Genomic DNA, 22,311 nt, shown 5'->3' with positions numbered 1-22,311 from the left:
AGCACTTTATTTGTTCAAGTCTTCTATTTATTGAGCTTTCATTTGTACAAGTATGACATCATTTTTTATTTTTTATAATTACTTGCCCAAATCATTGACAGTATGTTTACAGTAAGCACAGCTGCTGCGATGTAGATTTACAGAGGAGGGGGGGGGGGGGGTAAAGGATGAAGAAGATGGAGCTTCTACCACAGAGGCGCTACAGTGTGACCTACACAAACTGACGGGGGGGGGGACAGACGGCTTGGTTCACTCACAAAGCACAGAGTCGACTCGCATGTCCAGAAAAGTTCTTGCTGGTGTCATTTAAGACGATCAGTGGAGTTTCCCCAGAAATCAGATGTTTGGTCCTGACGTTTACAGAGAAAAGGCCGACGACCTCTTCGGGGTTTTGGGTCAGCAGCGGACGGATCCACAGGCGTGTCATGTGACTGTGAACCACAGGAGGTTCTTTAGGATCAGATAACCCGCTGCAACACGTTCCAACAAGTTGCCAGATTTAACCACCTTCAGGAAGTTTAAAGTCCAAAACTACAAATCAAGCTTCAGATGATCGCTGACTGTTTGCAGACGCGTCTCACAGTTGTACAGTTTTGGGTTAGCTCTGTTTATGGCTGCTGGTTCTTTGTCAAGGTTTACTGGCAGTGGAAGGAACTTGGTCACAGCTACAGTCCACTTTTTAAGTTGAGCAAGTCGGCATGATTTCCTTACAGTGTGATAATGTAGCCCAGCTGCATGAGAAGGCTGGTTTAAATACTTCCAACCTTTGTGTTTCTGCTCTGATTTTTCCAGATTTAGACTGCTGTATAAGTCTAGCAGCTTAGCCTGTTTAATACATTCTTTGATTAACTTTTATCCAGAAGAGAGATCCTAACAGTAAGCATTTCAAATTAAAAACCAGCTTATTAGAATAAACTAAAGTCCAATGAAAATTGTGCTTCAGGTTCACTATAATCACATGATAATCGAGACTTTTTTATATGCCATCAGATGGTGATAAATAAGTGGAGCTTTTAAGTGGCTTAAAAAAAAAATACATTCAAACTTCAAAACCAGAGGCGCCGCTCGCAAACAGTCAGCAGTGATGTAAAGGATTTGTAGTTTTTTTACTTTACTTTGGAGGTTGCTTTGGGCCACAGATGAAGCCTGGACCTCTGTGAGGGGAAACTGCAGCCGAGCCGTTTGTGGTCACAGTGACAAGGCCAACAATCAGAAAACTGAAGTAGGGAAAACCGTTTAAAAACCAAACTGCATGGCATCATCGGCAGTGCATTCAACTGAGGAGTTCCATTTCAAAATGTTCTTCATTCATTTTGAATTAAAGGGGGGGGGCATGTCTTTAAAAAGATTGTTAGTGGTTCTGGAACAGGTGTAGAGGCTGTAGCTTTGAAACAAAACTCTTCAATCGGGTTTCTTGTTCTTTTAAGTGCACATTTCCTCTGTCGCCTGCTCTCATTCCTGGTGAGGTGCAAAACGCTGCAAAAAGCATGACAGTGCAAAGACATTTAACATCCAACACTCCTGGCGATACAAAGAATTCAACAGCAAAATCCAGCTTTGAGGACGAAATAAACTTCATCTGATTTGAGACATTTAAAAGAAAAGCAGAAAGACAGAAGCAACAGATCTTTGCATCTATCAACATCCGGTGGAAACTGTACAGGAATACTGGCCGAAGAGTCGATCCTGGGCTGAAGAACGAATGCGAGGCCACCACAGCAACACTGTAATCAGTTGGCATTATGAGTAAAAAAGAAAAGAAATCAAAAATAAAAATCATCTGGAAAGTTGGTGCATTGTTGCATATTTATATAAAAACAAAGACTGCATAAAAAAGAAAATTATCAAATCTTTCAAACACACAATCTTGCATTCGTTCGCACAAACAAGTCGTTTTTAGAAGTGATGATGATCACAGGTGCCTCCGACGGACCGACTGCGCTCTACGTGGAATGTCAAAGTACGAGAGGTCCGATTGGAGCAGCCGAGAACCGCCCAGCGGGGCTGTTCCCGCCCCCTCTGGCTCCTCCGTCTAATACAAAAAGGTTTCTGTACACGAGCAGGTTTCAGACATGCAAACCTCAGCTTTACACAGGAATAAATACTCACGAAGCCAGAGACGTTGTCAGGAGGTCGAAGAGTTTTTGGTAAACGCGACCCATAAACTTGATGAGAGGATATAGCGAGACATTCTACCGTGTGATGATTTGCTTTGTCACAAAATAACGTACAGACATTATTGGCGAAGGTCACTTTTTCCCCGAGCGTGGAAATGAGAGCTGCTACTGCTTGACAGATGTCCTCCTCAGTATGCATATGTTTCCTCCCGTGGAAGGGGAGCGTGTTGGAAGTCTGCCTGCCTGCCTTCGACCAAACGTCCAGCAGCTCCGACACGGCAGAATACACCAGAGAAGGAGAAAAACTAAAGAAGGCATACAGAAGCTTGACAGGAGCAGAGAACCAACGAAGCTGCTGGTCGAAATCAAAAACAGAAGAAAACTACAGCTGTGGCACCCTTTCACCAGATTTCTTTTTGTGTGTTGGATCGATCTGCAGGACGTCAGCAGAGGCGTCCTCCAGACATGCTAACACTGAACTCTGTGGATGCTGGCGGCGTCCCTTCAGCTCCTTCGCTCATCGGCATCGTCCAAAAGCCTCGACGAGCTGCTGAATCTGAGCCTCAGAGCAAGCAGGAGAGACGGGAACCCCGTGAACTTCCTCAAGAGAGTAAAAGAGGAAGATTTCGAGTGACACTGACAGATCAACTGTCCGGTATCAGAGGGAAAGACAGCCCAGCTGCTTTTTGGATAGTAAGCGGGAGCTGAACACCAGCCACCGGGTGAGAAGCTTCTCTGATCTGATATGCGCTTCATAACGTGGCCCCCAGTCGTTCTGTGGCAGGAACTCAGGCCAAATAAACAGGAGGGAGTGTGGAGGTGGAGGTGGAAGCAGTGCAGGTCCCACAGGCGTGATGCTCCCGTCCAGCTGGAGTGATCAGAAGTAGAGAGCAGGCTCGCTGCTGTAGTCAGACAAGGAGGAGCTGTCGGCCGGCGTGAGCTGAGGAGAGAAGACTTCATTAGATTGTGCTTGTGTTAAAGTAGAGGCCTCTGAGTGTTTTAGGACACATCAGCTCGCAGAGGGTGACTGTAAAGGCACCTTCTCGCCAGTGAAAATAAACACAATGTACCCGTATTCTTCTAAATGTATCAATCGCCACCAGAATAACGCAGCACATCAGCTGGTTTAGTCCGAGCTGAAGGCTGCACGCTTACAGATGGTCCATCCATCCAAAACCAAATCATTTAAAGGGACCCGAATAAAAACGTATGTAAAATGTACCGCTGCTCTCTTTGTGTCAGCGTAAATTAACTTCTTGTTAACTGCTAATCATACTTGACGCGATAAAAGAAGGAAGGCGTTTTCCCTCACCATGACGTCCTCCGTCATCTGTGTCCGCTGGGAGGAGGTTTCTTCCTGGTAAACCCCGTCATCGTGCTTCTGTTCCTGCCAGGTGCTGAAATCTACTGAGTGCTTGGGAATGTAGCTGGAAAGGTCTGCAAACAGTAACGAGTTTTAGACAAACCGTGATGTCAAAAGTTGTTTTAGCACCTTTGTTTTATTTCCCACAAAGAAATGCACATCAGTCGGCCTTAATGAAAGCAGTTTTCAGTATCTAGCACAGAGAAATAATGCAGAAAAGTTGTATTTGCAGTGAGAAAACGATCAGGTGCAGTTAACAGTTTGACCAGTAGGGGTCTCTGTCTTCACACCTAAACGCTGTCTCAGTTGCAGCTCGCTGCACAAATGGCAGCAGAGACCTCAGCGTTAACAACCCAGCCAGAGTTTTTTCAGCATGAGAGTTCTTCTCATTTCTTTTGAACCTTTGTCCGTCATTTCCCTCATTGTCTGTCCGACACCGGCCTCCATTTTGTCTCTGGAAGTATTCGCAAATGCTCCACATATTTACTCCTTGTTGCAATATTCATTTGTATGTTACGCTGCCGTTAGAAATAACATTCTTACACAGAGGAAGTGGACAGTTTTAATGTGTGCACTCCATGCTAAATGCAGAGAAGGAGCAAGACACTGGCTGAGCTTCAATGAAAAAAGAAAATAAAAGTGTCTGAAAGTACAGTTTAAAACTGATTCTTTGCTAAGTTGCAAAGAACGAGATGTTCAGGTAAGAACCGGACTGAAAAGGAGTGAAAAAGCAGCCACTGTAGAAAGAAAAGCCTGGAGAACTATTGCTTAGGACCACTTTAAAAAGATTACAAGAAAGTCTGGCTGCAGTTTGTTTTCACCTAACCCAGAAATCAAGACGAGGAGATCTTTCTCATCCCAGGTCATAGCTTTCAATCACATTCTGCCCCTCCTGTGCACGTTTACACCATAAAAAGCTTCAGCAGTTGGACAGAGATGGACTGAAAGCTGATAAAGCTCAGCCTCATCGCTGCAGGAATGGATGCGGTTGATCAAAAATGCTCAAAGGCTTTTGAGAGGAAACGGAGTGAAAAGTGGGAATTTAACTTGTGCGTTTAGAGTAAAACGGCTTCTACTTCACGTTGCCTCACCGTTGCTGTCGTGGGAGGGCGAGACGGTGAAACTGGGTCGGGGGATGTGGATGCGCCCCACCATGCTTGGCTGTTCGTCCGTCAGCGCCCCGTCTTGCTTCTCCTCCTCGTCCTCCTCCCCGCTGTCCCACACGCTGCTCTCTGACGGATACTCGTACGTGCTCTGCAGGCTGGACTCGTTGAATGAGATCTTGAGCTGGAAGAGGGGCAGAAACCCGAAAAGTGATCATACATTTTAAACCTGCTTTGATCTTTCTCTAACTGATGAAGAGCATCTCACAGGAACAACAGACAACACAAAAACAGCTGGCATGGGAAAGGTCTCAAAGTCTGACTCGTGTTGCAACAGGAAGCGGCCGTACTTTGGGCCATATTTGATCAACAAGCAAAAGAACAGCAGACATCGGCCAAATGCCAGGAAATGTTGGCCGTAGCTGCTAAGATTGGGACATGATATTTCGTTTAAAAAGGAAAACAGTTTGTCAGTTGGCCTGGGAGCAGGGGTCACAAAGTCCCCACCTGGGCCGCTGAGGACGCCCAACCTTACGGCCAACTATCAGATATCTGCTCATATCACAGCACAGATTTTAAAATGCTGATGATACCACCGTGATAGCTCAGAGTTTTATGAGTTTTTAACTTCCTTATTGCTTATCTGCTGACACAGCAGAGAGACGAGTACCTCATAACTTGCATAAGTAATCAGGGCGTTTGGAGAAACAGCTGCAGTTTGATTTGCCACGTCTGCACATGCTCCTCCTCAGTGGGCCGGTGGCTGTCCGGCAAACACGGGGGCTTTGCTGCACAGCGCAACGCAACACGAAGGGCAAATGCACCTCAGCGGTCGGCGCCGTCAGCAGTCATCTGCGGTTGTTTTTTCAACATGCACCTTGCAGGGACTTTTCTTTCTTTCTTTTGTTCACGCAGGCGTTAAAAACCCAAAAAGCTTTTATCTTTGCGTTGCCATGGAGAGCACAGCTGATGCACACATGGAAAGCAGCAGGTTTGTCTGCGCGGCAGTCAGCTGACTGCTCTTAACGTACCGTACGACCTGATCTAAATCTGCTCTAATCTCCATCACACGGCCACAGCCCAGCGACGGCGCCTCTGACCCAGGAAGACCGTTCAAAGCTGGCAGGCGTGCGTACTCCGAATGGTCGTCTGGTGTGAAAAGATGGCGTGAAATGTGTCCACGGTGGAGTTTTGCATGATCCGGTGCTTCAGGATGAAGCAGCCGTTTCATCGACACCAGTCAAAAGTTCCACCTTCATTTTGAAGGAGGAAGTCCAAACCTTCGAGTGGTGCTGCACACCAGGATTTATGATATGACTCAAGGTTTTAGTTGATCGATTCAGGAAAAAGTCTGAAAATAAAACAAGATCCCTCCCACACAGTCGAAGGAGGACTGATGAGTTGGACTAAGGACAAGACTGATAATATATCATTACTCTGTCATATAGAGACTGACAAACTATATCGTATTGATTCACCTCTCGAGTTTGTTTTGACAAACAGCTATAGACTGAAGGAGGTAAAGAGGGGCCTTTAAAGGACAAAGGTCTGCACATTAAAAACCAAAGTGCATCCTCTTTTAATTTGAAGGCTTCATTCAGAAGGACACAATCACCAGGTCTTAAAGTGAGGTAAACGCAACCTCAGACGAGCAGCACCTGACGGATCACACTTTGTCATTTACTGAACAAAACCAAAACCAAAACACCTTGATTCTGTTCTTTTTCCCACATTCTGCTGTAGATCTGCTGCTGTGTTTGGGATCTTTGTCCTGTTGATGAGCCAGTTTCAGCCCAGCTTTAGCTGTGGGACAGATGGCCTCACATCTGACTCTAGAATACTTTGGTATCCAGAGGAGTTCATGGTGGACTCAATGACTGCAAGGTGCCCAGGTCCTGTGGCTGCAGAACCAGCCCAGATCATCAGCCCTCCACCACCGTGCTTGACAGCTGGTATGAGGTGTTTGTGCTGATATGCTGTGTTTGGTTTCCTCCAAACGTGCTGCTGTGCATTAGGACCAAACATCTCCACTTTGCTCTGGTCTGTCCAAAGGACATTGTTCCAGAAGTCTTGAGCTTTGTTCAGATGCAGCTTTGCAAACCTAAGCTGTGCTGCCATGTTCTTTTTAGAGAGAAGAGGCTTCCTGTAGAGTCTCAGACTCAATGTTACCACTTGAATGTTGCTGAATGTTGTGTTAACACACCTGAATGCTTAGTTCTGTCATGTCTTGTTGCTCATGTGAAGTTATTTTAGCTCAACTTCAAAACCTGGTAAGGAACAGCTTTTTTTTCTTCTTATATGTAAAAACCTTGAAAGAGGATAGGTCTGTATGTAGATGGATGGACTCGATGGATGGTGTGAAGCCTGTAGTCTGCAGGTTCAGGGTGAGAAATGGATGAGAGGATTTTTGAAAAGAACAAGAACAATGATCCACATTTTAAAGATGAAGAACCAGCAGTTGACACAGATTAAGCCGTCCATAAAATGTTTGAAAAACTGTGACACTTATCTGTACAGGGCCCTCATAAAAAAAATTCAGGTCATTTACAATCAGAGGGGGGTGATAGAGATGGCATTCCAGCTTGAGGAAAACTCAGAGCTCAAAACATTGGCCTTCAAACTCAACAAGACTCCATTCCGATCGTCTGGGAGGCCGGGCCCTGCAAACCCACAGAACCACAACGATCTGCTGCAAATATCCTGCTGCCACCCTCAGAGACGCTGCGTTCAACTTGCATGAAAAGGTTAAAAAAGTAAAACATTCAAAGAATAGATGAGACATTTCACCACTCACCAAAATACAAACTCTGTTTTAGCCCTAAAAGATCTGACTTTTGTCACAGATGTATATCAAATCAATCTAAATTATTGCTTTTCTGTGGTGGCACAATCCAAAATCCCCCTCCGAAGGGAACCTGGTCCAGGACAAACCCTAACATTAGGCCTTAAACCTCTTACTCCACAAAAAAAGCATTTCCTTACTAAACTGGCATCCTGTCTTGGAGGAAATCTTTGAATGCCAAAAGCGAGCCCCATCAATAAATCAGGCCAGGCGCTGGGCTCGCTTCCTCTTTCACTTTTCTTTTCGAGTGTCCAACCGGCACTTCTATCACACAAGAGCCCCGTTCTGTCCCACTCAGATCTGACCAGCAGCACTAATCCAAGTCAGTGGGACGAAAAGAAGAAAAACAACTAAATAAGGATCCCAACTCAACCTATTTAGGGGCCTCTCTTACTTTAGCTGGTCGTGGGTCTTGTTTTGTCGTTAAAAGCCTGCATCACGGAGGCAGAAATGATTTGTCCTCTTGCCTCGGGGTGTGTGACAGGAAAGTGGGGCCAGATTCGGGGCTGCTGTCATTCTGGTTCACCACAGGGCGCTCAAACAGGATGCTGCGGCATCAGCAGGACGCTTCCAGCTGCTTTACTACTCCGTCTCAGCTTTAGACTTACCGACATTGCTGTATGTGAATCTATATGTGTGTGTGAAGAGGATTATATTCGTTCCTCTTGAAATTCAGTAGTGCACAGATGGTGAAGCCCAACTCTGTCACTGCTGAAACATTTCATCCTGTAGCTACATTATCCTGTTCTGAAAAAACAAATAAAAGTTCCTCTCCACCTGAAGTTCCCTCGCTGTCGTTTCTTTGTAGTTTACATGCTTTTAAGAAGCATAAACAGACACTTGGGAAGACCACCAACAGGAGAGGTTCGGAGGAGAGCCAGCAGATGAGATCTTTATGAACGAGTCTTGGCCAATAAGGAAGATGGGAGCAGCGCCAAGAATTTCTTCCAGGCCACACAGCATGGCATGTCCTCATTTGGAGAAAAGTGGTTCCTACTGAAGGGAAACGCATAGTAGCAGCTCCCTGACAGCGCTCATCGGGTGGCGATGCTCAGAGTTACAGAGGAGCTCAATCATGCAGCCACTGCATACTTCAGTTTGTCTTAACACAGCATGCTCTCGACCTGGTGCTCAGCTCTGCTTCCAGATAGGAACTGAAAATGCGCTGGTTCACAAGCAGCATGTGTCTGTCGTAAAGCATCCAATAGCTTTATGTCAAAATCTGTACCTAATGTGGCACGTGGCAGTTCAGCTCGGAGCAGATTGACCAGATGCCTGATTACAGCTAATCTCTAACCAGGTAGGTAATATTAGAACAGCACCACAATGAACCGGCTGAGGAGTTGAGCTGCAGCTGCATTAGTGTGTGAGGAGAGGGGTGATGAAGCCTACATGTAGCATGTGGGGCGCCGCTTTAGTGTGCTGCTAGATTAGCACAATGACCTGGAGAGACACATTCAAGGAATCGTGCATCATTACCGATGAAACAGCAGATTTTTTTTATCACATATGAGGAGGAATCACCTCTGAAGTGCTCAGAGCGCCACAGTATGACAGCACTGTCACAACTGTGGATACTAAACACACGTAGGCGGCTCGCGTTCGCTGCTCAGAGCTGGTGGTGTGGGACACCAACTATGCCATATGTGAAAATCTGTGTTTACGCTGCCTACCTCGAGACTGCGTGACTCACTGCTGTAATAGTAGCCTTCTGTGATTATACATATGCGTGCTGAAGTGTCCTTGTTGCTCGTGTATGGGATCACCCAACTGATGAGAAATACGATGGCCGAGGAGACGTGTGCCTGCATCAATGAGCCCTGATCAGTCTTAGATGAGTGGAGGTATGATTATCGCTCTTCTAACAGGTTTTTGGGAGACCGATTGATCTAGTTTAAACCAAGATAAGTGTTTACTCTGTATGTAAGGTAAGACAACACCACCAAGGTGGAGATCAGTCGTCCACTCCCAACATACACATTCGTACACGCCATTGAGGGAGCATTTACTGTTTGACTCCCATGTGAAAATGCTGATGGTGGGGAGTGTCTGAAAAACCACAATCAAGACAAAAGGCAGAATAGGATCACACACACCGGCTCAGGATTTAAGATATTTCTCTCAATATCTGTTTCAATGTTTTACCTTCTATTCTTCATACAAATTTAAATCTTAGTCATTATTCCTGCAAAGAATCATGAGTATAATATGCTGAACTTCAATCCAAGGGACAGACTGTGTCAACAGGAGGGCCAATAAATGAAGGGAACCAAAGAGTGCATCACACAATGATCTTTTTGTTCCGCTGGTGCTTTACAGTCAATTGGATTTTGGGCAGCCACGACACTACTGTTTCAGTGAAGTTCAGGACAGAGATGAGTCAGTGACTGACACTGTGGAGGCACCACAGAGGAAAGAGGCCAAGCAGGCGGACCCTATTCCCATGTAAGGCAAAGGCAACACAGCTAAGCTAACAAACAAGCTAACATGGCTAAATTAACTTTTTTTTTCAGTTTAGAAAGTTTAAGGTCACTTTTAGGAAATATCTGGAGCTACTATAGTTAGATAAGAAGAAAAAAAAACTAGATGTGAACGATAAAAAGACCCCCCATCAATCAGTAAATGCTTGGTTTGGGCCAGTTTAGCCTAGCTTGACGCAAGAACAGAAAGGAGAGCGCAACTACTAGCTTCTGTTGACTCACATGTCGCTCAAAACTGGGAAAAGTGAACAAAAGCAGCTCAGTCGCTGTTCAATAAATAACTATATCCCATTTATTATTTACACAGCTTAAATACACGAGATAAAAACATAAAAAGTAAGTGATTAAGTGTGTTGATACAGTGGGGCTAACTATTTCTCCAGCCTTGCTAAACTAGGCTAAACACAATAGACCTTCTTTACTAAGTGCACTGATATGAAACTTACATTTGCCTTTAGGTGAACAAGTAGGAGGTCGACATAAAACAGTAACCTAGCCAATGTGACTTAACTTCTAAGTTTGACAACAACCAATATGAAGCCTTAATCTTCTTTGGATCCAAAACTGATCATATTTGGACAAGAGGAGTCAGCGGAGAATGCTGATTGAAACCAGATTGGACACAATTATCTCAGTCCGAGGCATTATAGCTACTTAATTATCAAATAACGTTCTCAGGGCTGAACAGCATGCTGATCAAAAGGAATACATTTAGCTAATGACCTCATTATGACTTAGGGGTGAAATATGTCGAGCATTTCATCTAGAAGATGATGGGGGATTTCCACCAAAGCGGTTTTCAGTGCTGGTTCAGAGCCTAATTTAGAACCATTTTTCTTTCCGTTTCCACTGCCACAGCACAGGCTCCAGCACCTAGAGAAAAACAGGGCTGAGTTAGCACCAACTCTTTGCTGGGCCAGAGCAAACAGCCGCTTATGTTGGGGGCTAGGGGCAAGGTTTTGGAGACCCAACTAAAATGTTGTGACTGCCATCTTTAAAAATCCAGAGCCTTCGTTGTGTTTAATCTGCTTCATTCAAGAGGGATGAGAGCTTGAGCTTGTTTTACGTCGCCAGTCGCATCTGAATTCTGCCCAATGGGCCTCAAAAAGCAGCAATCACAGCCACATAATTGTTTTGCCAGCGTTTGCAGCCATCTTTATTAAGATCGTGGGTCGTTTTAAAGTAGTCACCTGACATTTAAAGACCCCCCCACCCGAAACAACGTGCATAAATCACGTTTGAATCACTGCTCTTAAACACCGGTTAGCGTTGGGAAACACTGTTCGGCTCTGCAGAGCATTCACAAACACCAACTGTTGTTTAAACCAGCATTTAAAATCTAATCTGCTGATAATGAGACATCCATTTGCAGGGAAAACAAGACAAACACAGTGATCTGTGTTGATTCTATAAGATAAACTGTCTCCCTGCACAGTATTTCCCTACAGAAATAGATCACATGCCCATATAATCAGTGCATGTTGGCCAGTAGAACCACAGAACTACCCAACATTTGTTTGACACAACAGTGTGTAGCAAAGAGTCAAATCTTTGTCAAATGTGAACTTCACATCTTATAATAGCCGTCCATCCATTTTCTATATCTGCTTAACCCAACTCAGGGTTGTTGTTGGGGCTGGAGCCCAGGTGGGGTGCACCCCGGACAGGTCGCCAGTCTTACAATAACCACCTTAATGAAATTCAAAACAATGGAACAAAATGTGAGATTTGAACTATTCTATTTCGATACTTCAACAAGCCTCAAATATGAGATGGTGCACATAAGTGAGACGTAATGAGCAACCTGTGCTGGGCCTCACAAACGGACCCTGATTTCCTCGCTCGCATCAGAAGGTTGAGCAGTTTGGGTCTCCACTCACAAAGACCCTGATTTGGGTTTGCTGATTAAAGATCGTGCTCACCATTCAAACGTTTTCATTAGACCCCATTTCAATTTGATCTCCCTCTTCCCCTGGGAAAATGCTCCTTGTTACAGCAGCCCATCCATCAATTAGAGAGTCCACACCGACGTAAAAACATGTGCGTGTGTGACAGAGTTCATGTGTCCTTATCCTAGAATCCTAATGACAGGATAGAATGGCCGTGGCTGGTGTTGCCCTGGTGACAGGCGCCATGGATATGTGACGGAGAGAGAAACGGGAGAGTGGAGGTGACACAGACAGACGAACAGGGCTGTGAGACAGACAGCTTCTGATGGAGCAAACATGAAAACAAGTCATTCAGAACTCTGCTGACTCACGCCAGCGCACGGAAACAGCTCCATAAATAAACATATTTACATGCTGCACATCCTGGAGCTGTGATGCACGAGCCAGGAAACATTCAGGTGGATTAAGCCTCACAGCCTCCACGGAGAGATTATTTGAATAAAAATGTCCACACATGGCTGCAGTTTGTGATCGAGGAAGCAGAAGTGGATGTGCTCAGCAACAGCTGGGTGGATTTTACCTTCTAATTACAAATATAGCCTCACACATGAATCCTAAAATGATGCATTTCAAAGCAGATTGTGGAGAAACAGAGGAGGTTAATAGCATCTGTAACCTCCTCCTTTCACTCGCCTACTCAGTTTCTTTTTATAAACCTTCCAAAAAGCACCGTGAGCTCGCTGCTTTTCGGCTCTTCAGCTTCTTACTCGCTCGCTCTAAAGACAACCACACACTGAATTAAACATGACTATGATAGTGGGGCTTTGCTGACTGAATTCTAATTACTCCGACTTTGCTGGGTACCACATGTGCCTGGGGGCTGTGTGGGAAAAACTGCGAGTGTGTATTCACACACGTGTGTGTGTGTGTGTGCTGAACCACGCTAACGCGTTTGAAGGAGAAAGAGCGCTTGTGGTACTGCAACCGAGGCAGGTTTCTTAAAAGGAAAATATAGCTGCAACACCTGTGATATCTATAATAAAGCGGAAGCAGCACCTCTGTCATGAGACAGACTACGGGAGATCTCCTTTTAGTGCGTTGTGATTCAAAATAGCCTCATGTGAAGGGCAAGTTTACAGAGAAGAGCAGCTACACACTTCAGGGCCCCGGCAGGGCCCCAGCAGGGCCTTCTGGGTGATGCACCTGCTCTGTGTGAATTTCATTCTGGCTTCTTCGAGTCATTTGAATTTTGATCCTTTTGAAGCTTTCATTTCATCTTCCGCTTCACATGTTCTTCTGGAGGCAGAACAAACTGCACCTTTTTGGTTTCAGGAAACAAGGATGCCTCAGATTAACCCTGAACCGTCCAGTCTGCTAATCAGTTTCATCCCTGCCTTCTGGTGCTAAACAGCTGCATCACTTAAGCATGTAAATCAATATTTTAAATGAGTTTGCTTGTGAATTAAAAAGAATTACGAGCCGACACGGTGTTTTAGCCTCATCAGACTCAACGTTTTGTTCTGAAAGCAGAAGCTCCAAGGTTTTGGTTCGCTTTCCTGAAGAGCAGAAGCGGGCAGTTAGCAAGAAGCATTGTGTTGCTAAACAGCATGATGTAAAGAAATGCAGTTTTATTTCCTCAGCTCAAAAGCCAAGCAGGGTAGAAGAGTCCAAATGAGATCGTAAGAGCTTTGCAGAGTCAAAGGTCAAAGTCCCTCAGTGGGATGGGTCCTGCCAAGCTGCATCATTCTTAGGATAGCAAAGAAAAACGCACCATGGAACAGTCCTAATGAGAGCGCACATCAGGACAACAGCCCCACAGTCTGAAAACACAACAACAGGGACTAAAAAGATGTTTGCTGGCTGTGCAGCAGCCATTTCCACTGGAAACTTTTTCAACTGGCAACACTTTGCTGTCTTTTCAGGGAACACACTGTAACGGTGACAGCAAATACAGTGAAGTCTAACAAAAAATTCAAATGCACACAGTGCCATTGATCCATCTTCTGAACTTGGATGGGCCGTGCATGTTTTAGCACAACAGAGAACATGCAGAGTCCACAAAGTCCTTTAAAGGATGCAGCGTTTATGAAACATAGCCATTAAGGAGCCCCTATAACGTTGCTACATGCTTTTTTTTGTTTTAATCAAAGTTATCAAATCTTTGTCCTGTTTCAGCGGCCAGATAAACACAGAGGAGGCCATGTTATGGAAGTTTTTCACACTTCCTTCCAAATACCTCTGATAAGCAATGAAATACAGAACTTTTCTTTTTCTGCTGGAAATCAGAGCATTTATACCTGAGGGGGGCCTGTTCTTTGGGTGTGTATAGTTCCACCCCCTCCCCCGGGGAAATGTCTCACACCTTGGAGCAAGATCCAGGATGTGGTCTTGTTGATAATTAAGAGATAAATAGTTAAAACAATTATCTTGTTTGGGTGTTAATCAAGAGACAAATGGTTTAAAATCATTAGTGTGTCCGGGTGAAACAAATGCTTAATGTGGACTGGAGAGTTTGTCAGTTATGAGACATAAAATTTACCATCACAGCCATCAGTTTAAAGCAAAAGGTAGCAGCAGTGTAGGGAAATAAGTGAATGTCGCTGTAAAGCCTGGAAATGCGTGGGACGGCCCCGTTCTCTCCCATAAAAGAGGATTCAGTGTTAAATGAAGCAGTCCCAAGTACTTCACCAGACCATTTTCACCCATAAGCAAAAGAAATACCATTTGACCGGACATATCAAACTCCGAATATAAGGGTGTAGCCCAGGCCCGAGTTTGGAGGAAGTGGATTATAACGCAGACATGTTTTTTAAGGGTGAGAAACTGTTCCAACATTAGCGTCAGAGTAAAAGGTGATAATTCACCTTATTAATAACACCACTCAGCTTTGCATTTCCCCGACACGTCACCTCCACGAACACATAAAGCACTCAGGACGGAGGGGTGCGCTGTTATTTTGAAAGGACACAGGGGTGGGGTGGTAAGTTTTCAGGAAGTGTAAGGGAGGAGAGATGGGGAACGTCTGCTGGGTGGTAAATAATTAAACACAATGGACTTTCACACCTGTAGGCCAGTCGCCCAATGTAAATGTAGGAGTGTGCCCTTTCATTGGCCTTCCTGTGTTCCAGAGAGCTTTTAACCATTTAAGTTTGGGTATTTTTAACCTGCTCCATGCATGACGCTTAACGAGAAGAAGAAAAAGCAGTGTGGGTTCTCAAAACCACACCATAAAACCCCCATACGTAGGAGATGTACTTCAAATAAATGCAGAGAGCAAAAACTGTAACAGATCTGATGGAAAGAGCATTCTCCTACTCATCAAGCTGTTATCACTCCATCACAGGGCAGTTTATCTTAAACCTACCGACAGAATGCTTTTACTGTTAGAGATGAGGCTGTCCTCTTCAAATGCACAAAATTAACTCCAGGTATGTCATGTGAGTTTATCTTCTGTGGTGTCATAAAGACGAGAAGTAAGACCTGCCAGTGAGAGTCGAGAGTACAGCTGAAAAGCAGCTGAGTTTCTGTGTTGGTGTTAAACCACAGATCTAACATGAGATCCAGGATCAAATCCTGCGCTTGGTGCCTTCTTTTGACACTACAAGCAATCAGCGATCCAGCCTGATGTTGTTCACTTGCTGCCTGATAAAATCCACACACTGCCGGGTGAAACTTTACCCGTCAGCGGTCTTAATGTCGCCAGAGTAAATGTGAACAAATTACAGCAACACTGGCAATTTATCATCTGACACAAGCTTTTACACTAAAGCTAGTCAATGAGTTGACAGAATGACCATAATTACACATAAAAACGCAGCAGCAGCCTTAAAACTGGCAGTCTGAGCGGTGCCTCCAAACGCACAGAAACCATGAGCATTGGAAAAAAGGGCAGGGCGCCATAAAGCCTCTCCCTCGCTCTCAGGCTCTCAATGCTGTGCTATGAAAACGCGTGGGTCCATCTTCCTTTTCCCATAATCATCAGTCATGGGAAGCTGCCACTTCAAATGCACACTGGGGCCCCTCCCATGCCTTGTTGCAAGCCACATCTGTCCAAAAAAGCTGCCAGAAAAAGAACATTTTGCTCATTTACCCACACTAAGTCACGAGAGCCCAATCCAATCAAACGGCAAGTGGAAACTGAGTCAATCCTGGCTTGTGTTTAACTGAAAACTCAGAACAAATTTATGCAAATGCAGGAGGGATGTGGTACAAGAAGATGCACTTGACCTATATAGCTCTTCCATCATTCCCTCCTCAATAGAGAGGAGATCACAGGGAGCTGGATGCAAAGGGGAAGGCTTTATTAGCTTATTAACCACCACCGCACGGGAATAAAGAAGCGCAGTGTGGGAAGAGCGGAAAAAACAAAGCAGAGTGGAATAAGACTGAAGGGGGGCCTGAGCTAGATGCAGTCCAACATCAAGAGTTAAAGAGTTAAAAAAGAAAGTCTGAACATGCAAAGAGGGGAAGGAGTGAAATACTTTTGGAAAATCCAGAGGAAGGATTGATGATGTGCTTTGGACAAGCGCTCAAATCCTGACGTGCAAATGGAACATTGTTTTTCAGCCAAGTTCCCCATAAAAAAAAAGGCTCGTTGGAAAAAAAAGTACTGAAAAAACCCCCAAACCCAACCAGAACACCGAGCTGCGGCCATTCTTGGAGGCAGCTCTCACTCCGAAACGACAGTGAACATAAATTCCACACAAATTATGCGGCCTGGCCAAGCCTCGATGGCTTTGTAATTGTCTGCGCAACCCTGCCCAGAAAAGAAAAGAAGAAAAACATCTGAGCCCGATGGCGACCGAGTCGAGCAGGCCGGCAACAACAGAAAAAAGAAGGTGATTCTTGTTTGTGAGCAGAGAGGACGGCAGGCAGGATGTGTTCGTGTCAATGCGGCGGTCTGCGGTAAACTGCACGCACATGAGCACACAATATAAGCACATGCACGCCACAGCCTGACTGTCTGCCACTGCACAGTGAAACCCACACAACTTCATTTTGAATACACCAGAGTTTCCACTGATACCGAAAGTATGAAGCTGAATTGCAGGAACTTTTGGAGAATATGCTGCTGAGAAGACATTTACAGATTCCCCCTTTTAACTGATAGTGAACCAAATGTTTGACCGTTTCACTCTGACTCACGAGGGCTGGAAAAACTTAGAATACTCCAACATGATGGTTAATGATCTACAATTTCATTTAAGAAACTTAATGTCACACCCTTTTTCCATTAAAGAGGTCACGCTGACTCCTTCCCAGTCTGACAAATTTGTCCTAAAACACCTATCCATGATGTATTATTCGTTATAATTATTTGCCAAATAGCATATCCTCTTTGACTCATCAGTCTGGCTTCTATAGCCTCCAGTGAGGCACCGATCAAAGCCAGGAAGGATCGCTATAGTTTGACATGACAGCGTAAAGAAAGCTTAAATGCAAACTGGACTTATGAGAAAGAACGTGTGACAGTTTAGGCGCAGCCGCCAGCTCATTTGAAATGAAATAAATATAAAAAATGGGATAGATTGTCGGGATACAAGATACAAGACGTGATGAAGTAACTTTACCAAAAAACTACACTCTTAACTGGAAAGATATGAAACTTTTATAGCCAAAGTTCTGTGAGAATATTCAAAATCTGAAAGATTACGGGAGACGCTTCGGGCAAACGTTACTTATGACGACCCAGACATAGAAAGGTTGATGTTCTCCATCTCCACTTTGCTGTCAACTCTGGTTAAAGCAACAACAACTAACTAAACGGGAAAGCCCGGCCTGTACAAAGTGTTTTCCAAGTAGATTACGGAGCACCAGGTCAAGGAAACATCTGAGAGGGTGTAACACTGGCCTCGTTTCAGAGCTGCCAGGCGTCTGAAAGCATTCAGAGTTACAGGTCGTGCGCTGATTTGTAGATCATAAAAGTTACAGCTCAGGATCTTTGCACTTCCTTTTAATCACAGCTAAACGAAGAGGAAGAGACAGTGGTGTGGTGCAACCAGGCTTGACTCTTGCTCAGGGTGCTGTGCTGACATGCAGCTCTGTAATCTTTCACTTGTCTGCAGGTGCAACATGAACGCCAGTGGGCTGAAGGCAACGCTCGCCACGCTGGCGTCACCAGTGCAGAAAGTGGGGCCACCCCGCAAAAATTGATTAGCAACATTCTGATATCTAATTCGTCCCAAATGCACACGAGACAGGAGCATAAGCAGCCAGACCCTCGTCAGGTAGGCACCATGTGTGACCATAACGTGCCGATAGAAAGCTCGCCGTTACCCAGCAGGCCTGAATCCCTCGAGCCAAGCCCTGAGAACCGGACACAGCCTTGATAAGATTGTTCAGTTAATGGGCTCGGAGAGCCACCTCACCCTGTAATGAGCTCTGCGACAAATAACGCGCTTTTGTGGGACAGAAATCCACACGAAAAAGCACGCGTGTTCATCCAAGTGGCTGTGTAAACACACGCTTTTAATCCGCTTTGGCGTACAGGCTGCAGCGGGTCAAGTGATGGGACGAGGAGATTTAGAGTGGCAGACACACACAAACACACTCGACGCTGCATATGAAAATAACTGAGCTTAGAGGGATCAATGAGACCAGTGTGAGCTGGCTTGGTTAAAGAAGTTAAGAGACAGGTGCTAAGAGATTCATATCAGACAAAAACAGCCACTCCGTGTGACGCCGACTTCTAAATTTAGATCAGAGGAGTTCTTGAATTATCCTCAAAGCTAGATTTGGCATATTGAGACTGTAAGGAAGCAATATTATGATTTTATGTGCTGCTGCAGTGTTCCCATGTTTAAATTCCCTATAAGGGGGGGTTTATGTATGAACTGAGCCTGCAAATAAATCTCCAAAGATGCTCCATTAACAATGATAAGGCTGGAGAAAGGGGGCTTATTTTAGTTCAAACAAAACAGCAAATGCTTAAGAGAACAAATGTAAATCCTGTCAATGAAGCCTGAAAAGGTTGGTTGGTCTCACCTTCTTGCCTGCGGAGCCAGTCTTGGAGAGGCAGGACTTTTCAAGGGTCAAGTACCCACCGATGACTTCAATCTCCTCCACAGCAGGGTAGCGCTTCTTCAGCAGGGTGCCCAGGTGAGCATACGGGGCCTGGGGGGGCGTGGAACCTGGCTGGGCCTCGCTCAAGGCTTCCTGGTGGGACTCAGGTGAGCTTGGCTGGGCGCTGGGCTCCACCCGACGTTTAGGCACCACAGTGAAGGTGTTCCCCTTTTTCCTCTGCACCAGGGGGCTGGGAACAGGGACGCGCTTGGTGGGCTCCACCTCAACTTCGTCTATGTTTGTCACCGGCAGCTGATCAGGTTGCTGTGGGGGCAGGGAGGGGGCAGAGGAGAAGTCTGTGGGGACTGGAGCGATGAGCGGTGATGATGGGATAGATGGAGAAGATGGCGGTGAAGCCAGAAAAGGTGGAGAAGTAGGTGCTGGGGTGAGAACAGGGGTTGGGGATAAGGGTTCAGAGGTCGGAGGAGGAGCAGGACTTGTGGCAACAGCAGGAGATGCTTCAGGCTTGGATATCCTCGCTACGCTCTCCACCTCCTTCTCCTGGGGCTTCTCCTCTTTCGTTGCTGTGGGTGTAGTGAGCGCTGGCATGTAGGAGGTTGGCACTCCGGGTGTGGGCACCTCTGAAGCTCTGTGTGAGGGGGAAGACGTGACAGGACCAGGTGATACCAAGCTGCTTGCTGCAGATGAGGCAGGGAGATGGCGTTTGGGGATCACTGTGAAGGAGTTTCGGGACTGCAGGCGCAGGTTTGCAAGGGCCTGAGCCTGAGTGTCCCCATCAGGTATTTTAGAGAGGTCTGGCTTTGGGGAGGGACGGATCTCATATCCTTGTGAGGAATGCGATACCTTGGGTGAGAGAGGGCTTGAGGGGGACTCGGCACGGACACGTCGGGTCTCAGGAGAGCATGGCACCTTGGGTTTGGGTGGCGCCTCAGCCACCTCCCACTCCCTCTCTCTGGTGAGCTTGTTTTGGCCCCTGTCTGGCTCATCTCTGGGGATGACAGCTGTGCCATGGATCCCGCTTTCCTCAAACCGTTGACGGAAAGAAAACACAGACTGTGGGGCCCCGAAATGGCACTTGGGGCTGCTCAGCTCAGGGACAGCAGGCTGTGGCTTTGGTTTGGAAGACCAGGGAGCCTGGAAGACCGGTGATGGTGGCTGGCTGCTGCCTGGGCTGCTGACCGATAGGTTTGGCCTGGGTTTTGGCACCAGATCTGGCTGTGGCTTTGACCAGGGTCTTGGCCTGCTACTGGCACTACAGTCCAGTTCCAGCAGGTTCTCCGTGCTGTGGGACTTCTTCTGCAGCTTCCCATAGTTGCTATCAAACTTCTGCAGAATCCGACTAACTCTACCTTGACCATCACCTGAATCATAAGATACCTCGTGATCAGGGCGGCCCAAGGTGCTCAAATTCTCCTCACTTTTGCTTAACGTGGTGTCATAAATGACCACTTCCTTGGCTCTGATCTCAGTAACAGCTCTACCTCTCCTGTCAAGGAGGTCGTTCAAAGAGCTGTAACTGTCGACACCGTTTTGTTGCCAATTGGCCCCGGTTTTAACTCCTCCAGCGTCCGGAAAGTAATCCGGATCCGACTCAATTATGATGATATTCTCCGCGCGGATAGTCCGTATACCCGGGACGCTGCCGTACAGTTCCAGGATGTGCTGAACCGGGCGGACGGCGTTTTCTCGGTCCTGCCGCTTCCTGCGCTCCTTCTCTAGTTTGATGAACGGGTTTTCTTCCAGCGGCCCCAGACTTTCCTGCAGAACCAAGTTCTCATGTCTGCCGCCCTGCCTCGGTGTCGTCTTCTCGTCGGCGGCCGTCTCTTTGTTGTTCGCGAAGTGTTGACTGGCTGTGGTGATGGTGTAGTTCCGCCCGGACCCACCGGTCGCCCCACTGTCTCTACTGGGTCCTCCGCTGCTGCTGCCATTCACATTTCCCGTTACTTCGCCGTTTACCCGTTGCGGACTCGCACCGCCGGGACTACTCTCCGGAGCGACGGTTCCCCCAGAACCGCCGCCCTTTGCCTTCCTCCTCTCCAAGATTTCTCTCTTCCAGGCCGGCATCCTCGGACTCTCTTGCCCGGGCTCTTGGCGAAGGACACGGACCTCTCCCCCGCCAGACATTACGGAGGGTTGCTCGGAAGGGATGAGGAGAGAGGCAGGCTCCGAGGCGGTCTTGCCGCGGTCCGGTGCGACTATAAACGCTGTATCCGGCTCTGACTGTACCTGCAGCACCGATCAGCGCACACTCATACACATCTCTACCTTTCCCTTTTCCTCTCTCTCCTCTCCCTCCGCTTTACACAGTCTGGCTGCCTTTCTTCCCACAGCCCCTGAATGCGGCCCCGCCCCTACTCAGCAGCACGAGCCGTTTCGGCAGTCCCACACGGTTGTTGATTGGTTCGCATGGTTATTAGACACGCCTATTTACTTTCTTTAGCTCGCTGCATGTTGACGCAAACCACCCCCTTTTCTATTGTTGACTGGGCCCAGGAAAGCCTGTCAATCAAAAGGGTTGCGTTCAAGTTTAATCCGCACCTTCAGATTTTGACGTCAATTAACACTTCGCAAATAAATCTTATGTTCTGTAATCAAATTTAGATGTACACACAAATACGAATTATCTAATCAGGGCAACGATGTTGTGAGGCTCGCAAGACTGAGGTTTTCAACCACGTTACAAGTGTTGCTCTCTTCACATCATGTTCATTGCTGAAATCCTTCTGTTTGCATAGATTTCCTGTTAACATTGGCTGGATTGTTAATTCACACACAGTATATGGATATATTTATATCGTTGCTTAGCTCACAGTGTGGTATTACTCCGATTTTTTTGTGGAAAACCCCGAGTTGACGCTCGTTCGTTCGTTGAACACTTGCCGGTGATTCCACCTGTCGATAATCCGGGTGCGGCAAACACATGAGCTGAGCAGCTCGGTGCACATGAATCAGCACTAAGTAGGCTATTCCTGGGTACTACAAGTGATTACTGTACCCAATTAAATATTTATCGCCAAGCTGTAATGAAGCACAGCTTGACTAAAGAGCGCGAGGGAATAAAATAATGATAATGCATAAGTAAGTAGGTCAACTGAGCATCAATTCCTTCTCGAAGTAGGTTGTAGTAGTTATGAAATCTGACGTACCTCCCAAAATAATAACGCGATAGTGAACGTCCTACGTAATATTTTTCGGAATTTGAATCATGACAATAGGTCGCACATAATAACACGTTATTTTTTATATGATTTGTAGTCAGACTATAATATCTTGATTAGTGAACAGCTTGCATATCTGGTCCGAGTTTTAGGTGAAACCAAATAAAGTTTGAGAATACATGACGTGCCCCTTAGTCTCCAAACTGTTTTCAACACAAAGTGACTAATTTTACCATTCCAGGAGGCTGGAAATCATATGAAAATGGTTTTGAAACTGACGAGTGAAGCATGGGCTTCATCTTGTCGCACACCACGCCCATAAATAAGGTTAGCAGC

General features: G+C 46.1%; 1 protein-coding gene across 1 annotated transcript; it reads right to left on the bottom strand.

The window, feature by feature from the left end:
- Window positions 1-244: 244 nt before the first annotated feature.
- Window positions 245-21,129, bottom strand: tprn (taperin). Its single transcript, XM_072371648.1, has 4 exons — window positions 18,779-21,129; window positions 4,572-4,767; window positions 3,430-3,554; window positions 245-3,057 (listed from the first exon to the last, which is right to left on the bottom strand). The coding sequence occupies exons 1-4, from the start codon at window positions 20,939-20,941 to the stop codon at window positions 2,995-2,997; spliced, it is 2,547 nt and encodes an 848-aa protein (XP_072227749.1). The 5' UTR covers window positions 20,942-21,129; the 3' UTR covers window positions 245-2,994.
- Window positions 21,130-22,311: the final 1,182 nt, after the last annotated feature.

Source organism: Leuresthes tenuis, unplaced genomic scaffold, assembly GCF_036924035.1.
Source record: "Leuresthes tenuis unplaced genomic scaffold, fLeuTen1.0.hap1 SCAF_19, whole genome shotgun sequence".
NCBI classification, from domain to species: Eukaryota; Metazoa; Chordata; class Actinopteri; order Atheriniformes; family Atherinopsidae; genus Leuresthes; species Leuresthes tenuis.
This window is presented reverse-complemented; position numbering and strand designations above follow the sequence as displayed.

Bases quoted from the DNA above. Each gene is read 5' to 3' on its own strand.
- tprn (XM_072371648.1), bottom strand. From the start codon at position 20,941: ATGTCTGGCGGGGGAGAGGTCCGTGTCCTTCGCCAAGAGCCCGGGCAA. The intron at 4,768-18,778 runs GTGAGACCAACC...CCCCTCTTCCAG, and splicing joins CTGGCTCCGCAGGCAAGAAG to CTCAAGATCTCATTCAACGA. The intron at 3,058-3,429 runs GTGAGGGAAAAC...TTCTCTCCTCAG, and splicing joins AGATGACGGAGGACGTCATG to CTCACGCCGGCCGACAGCTC.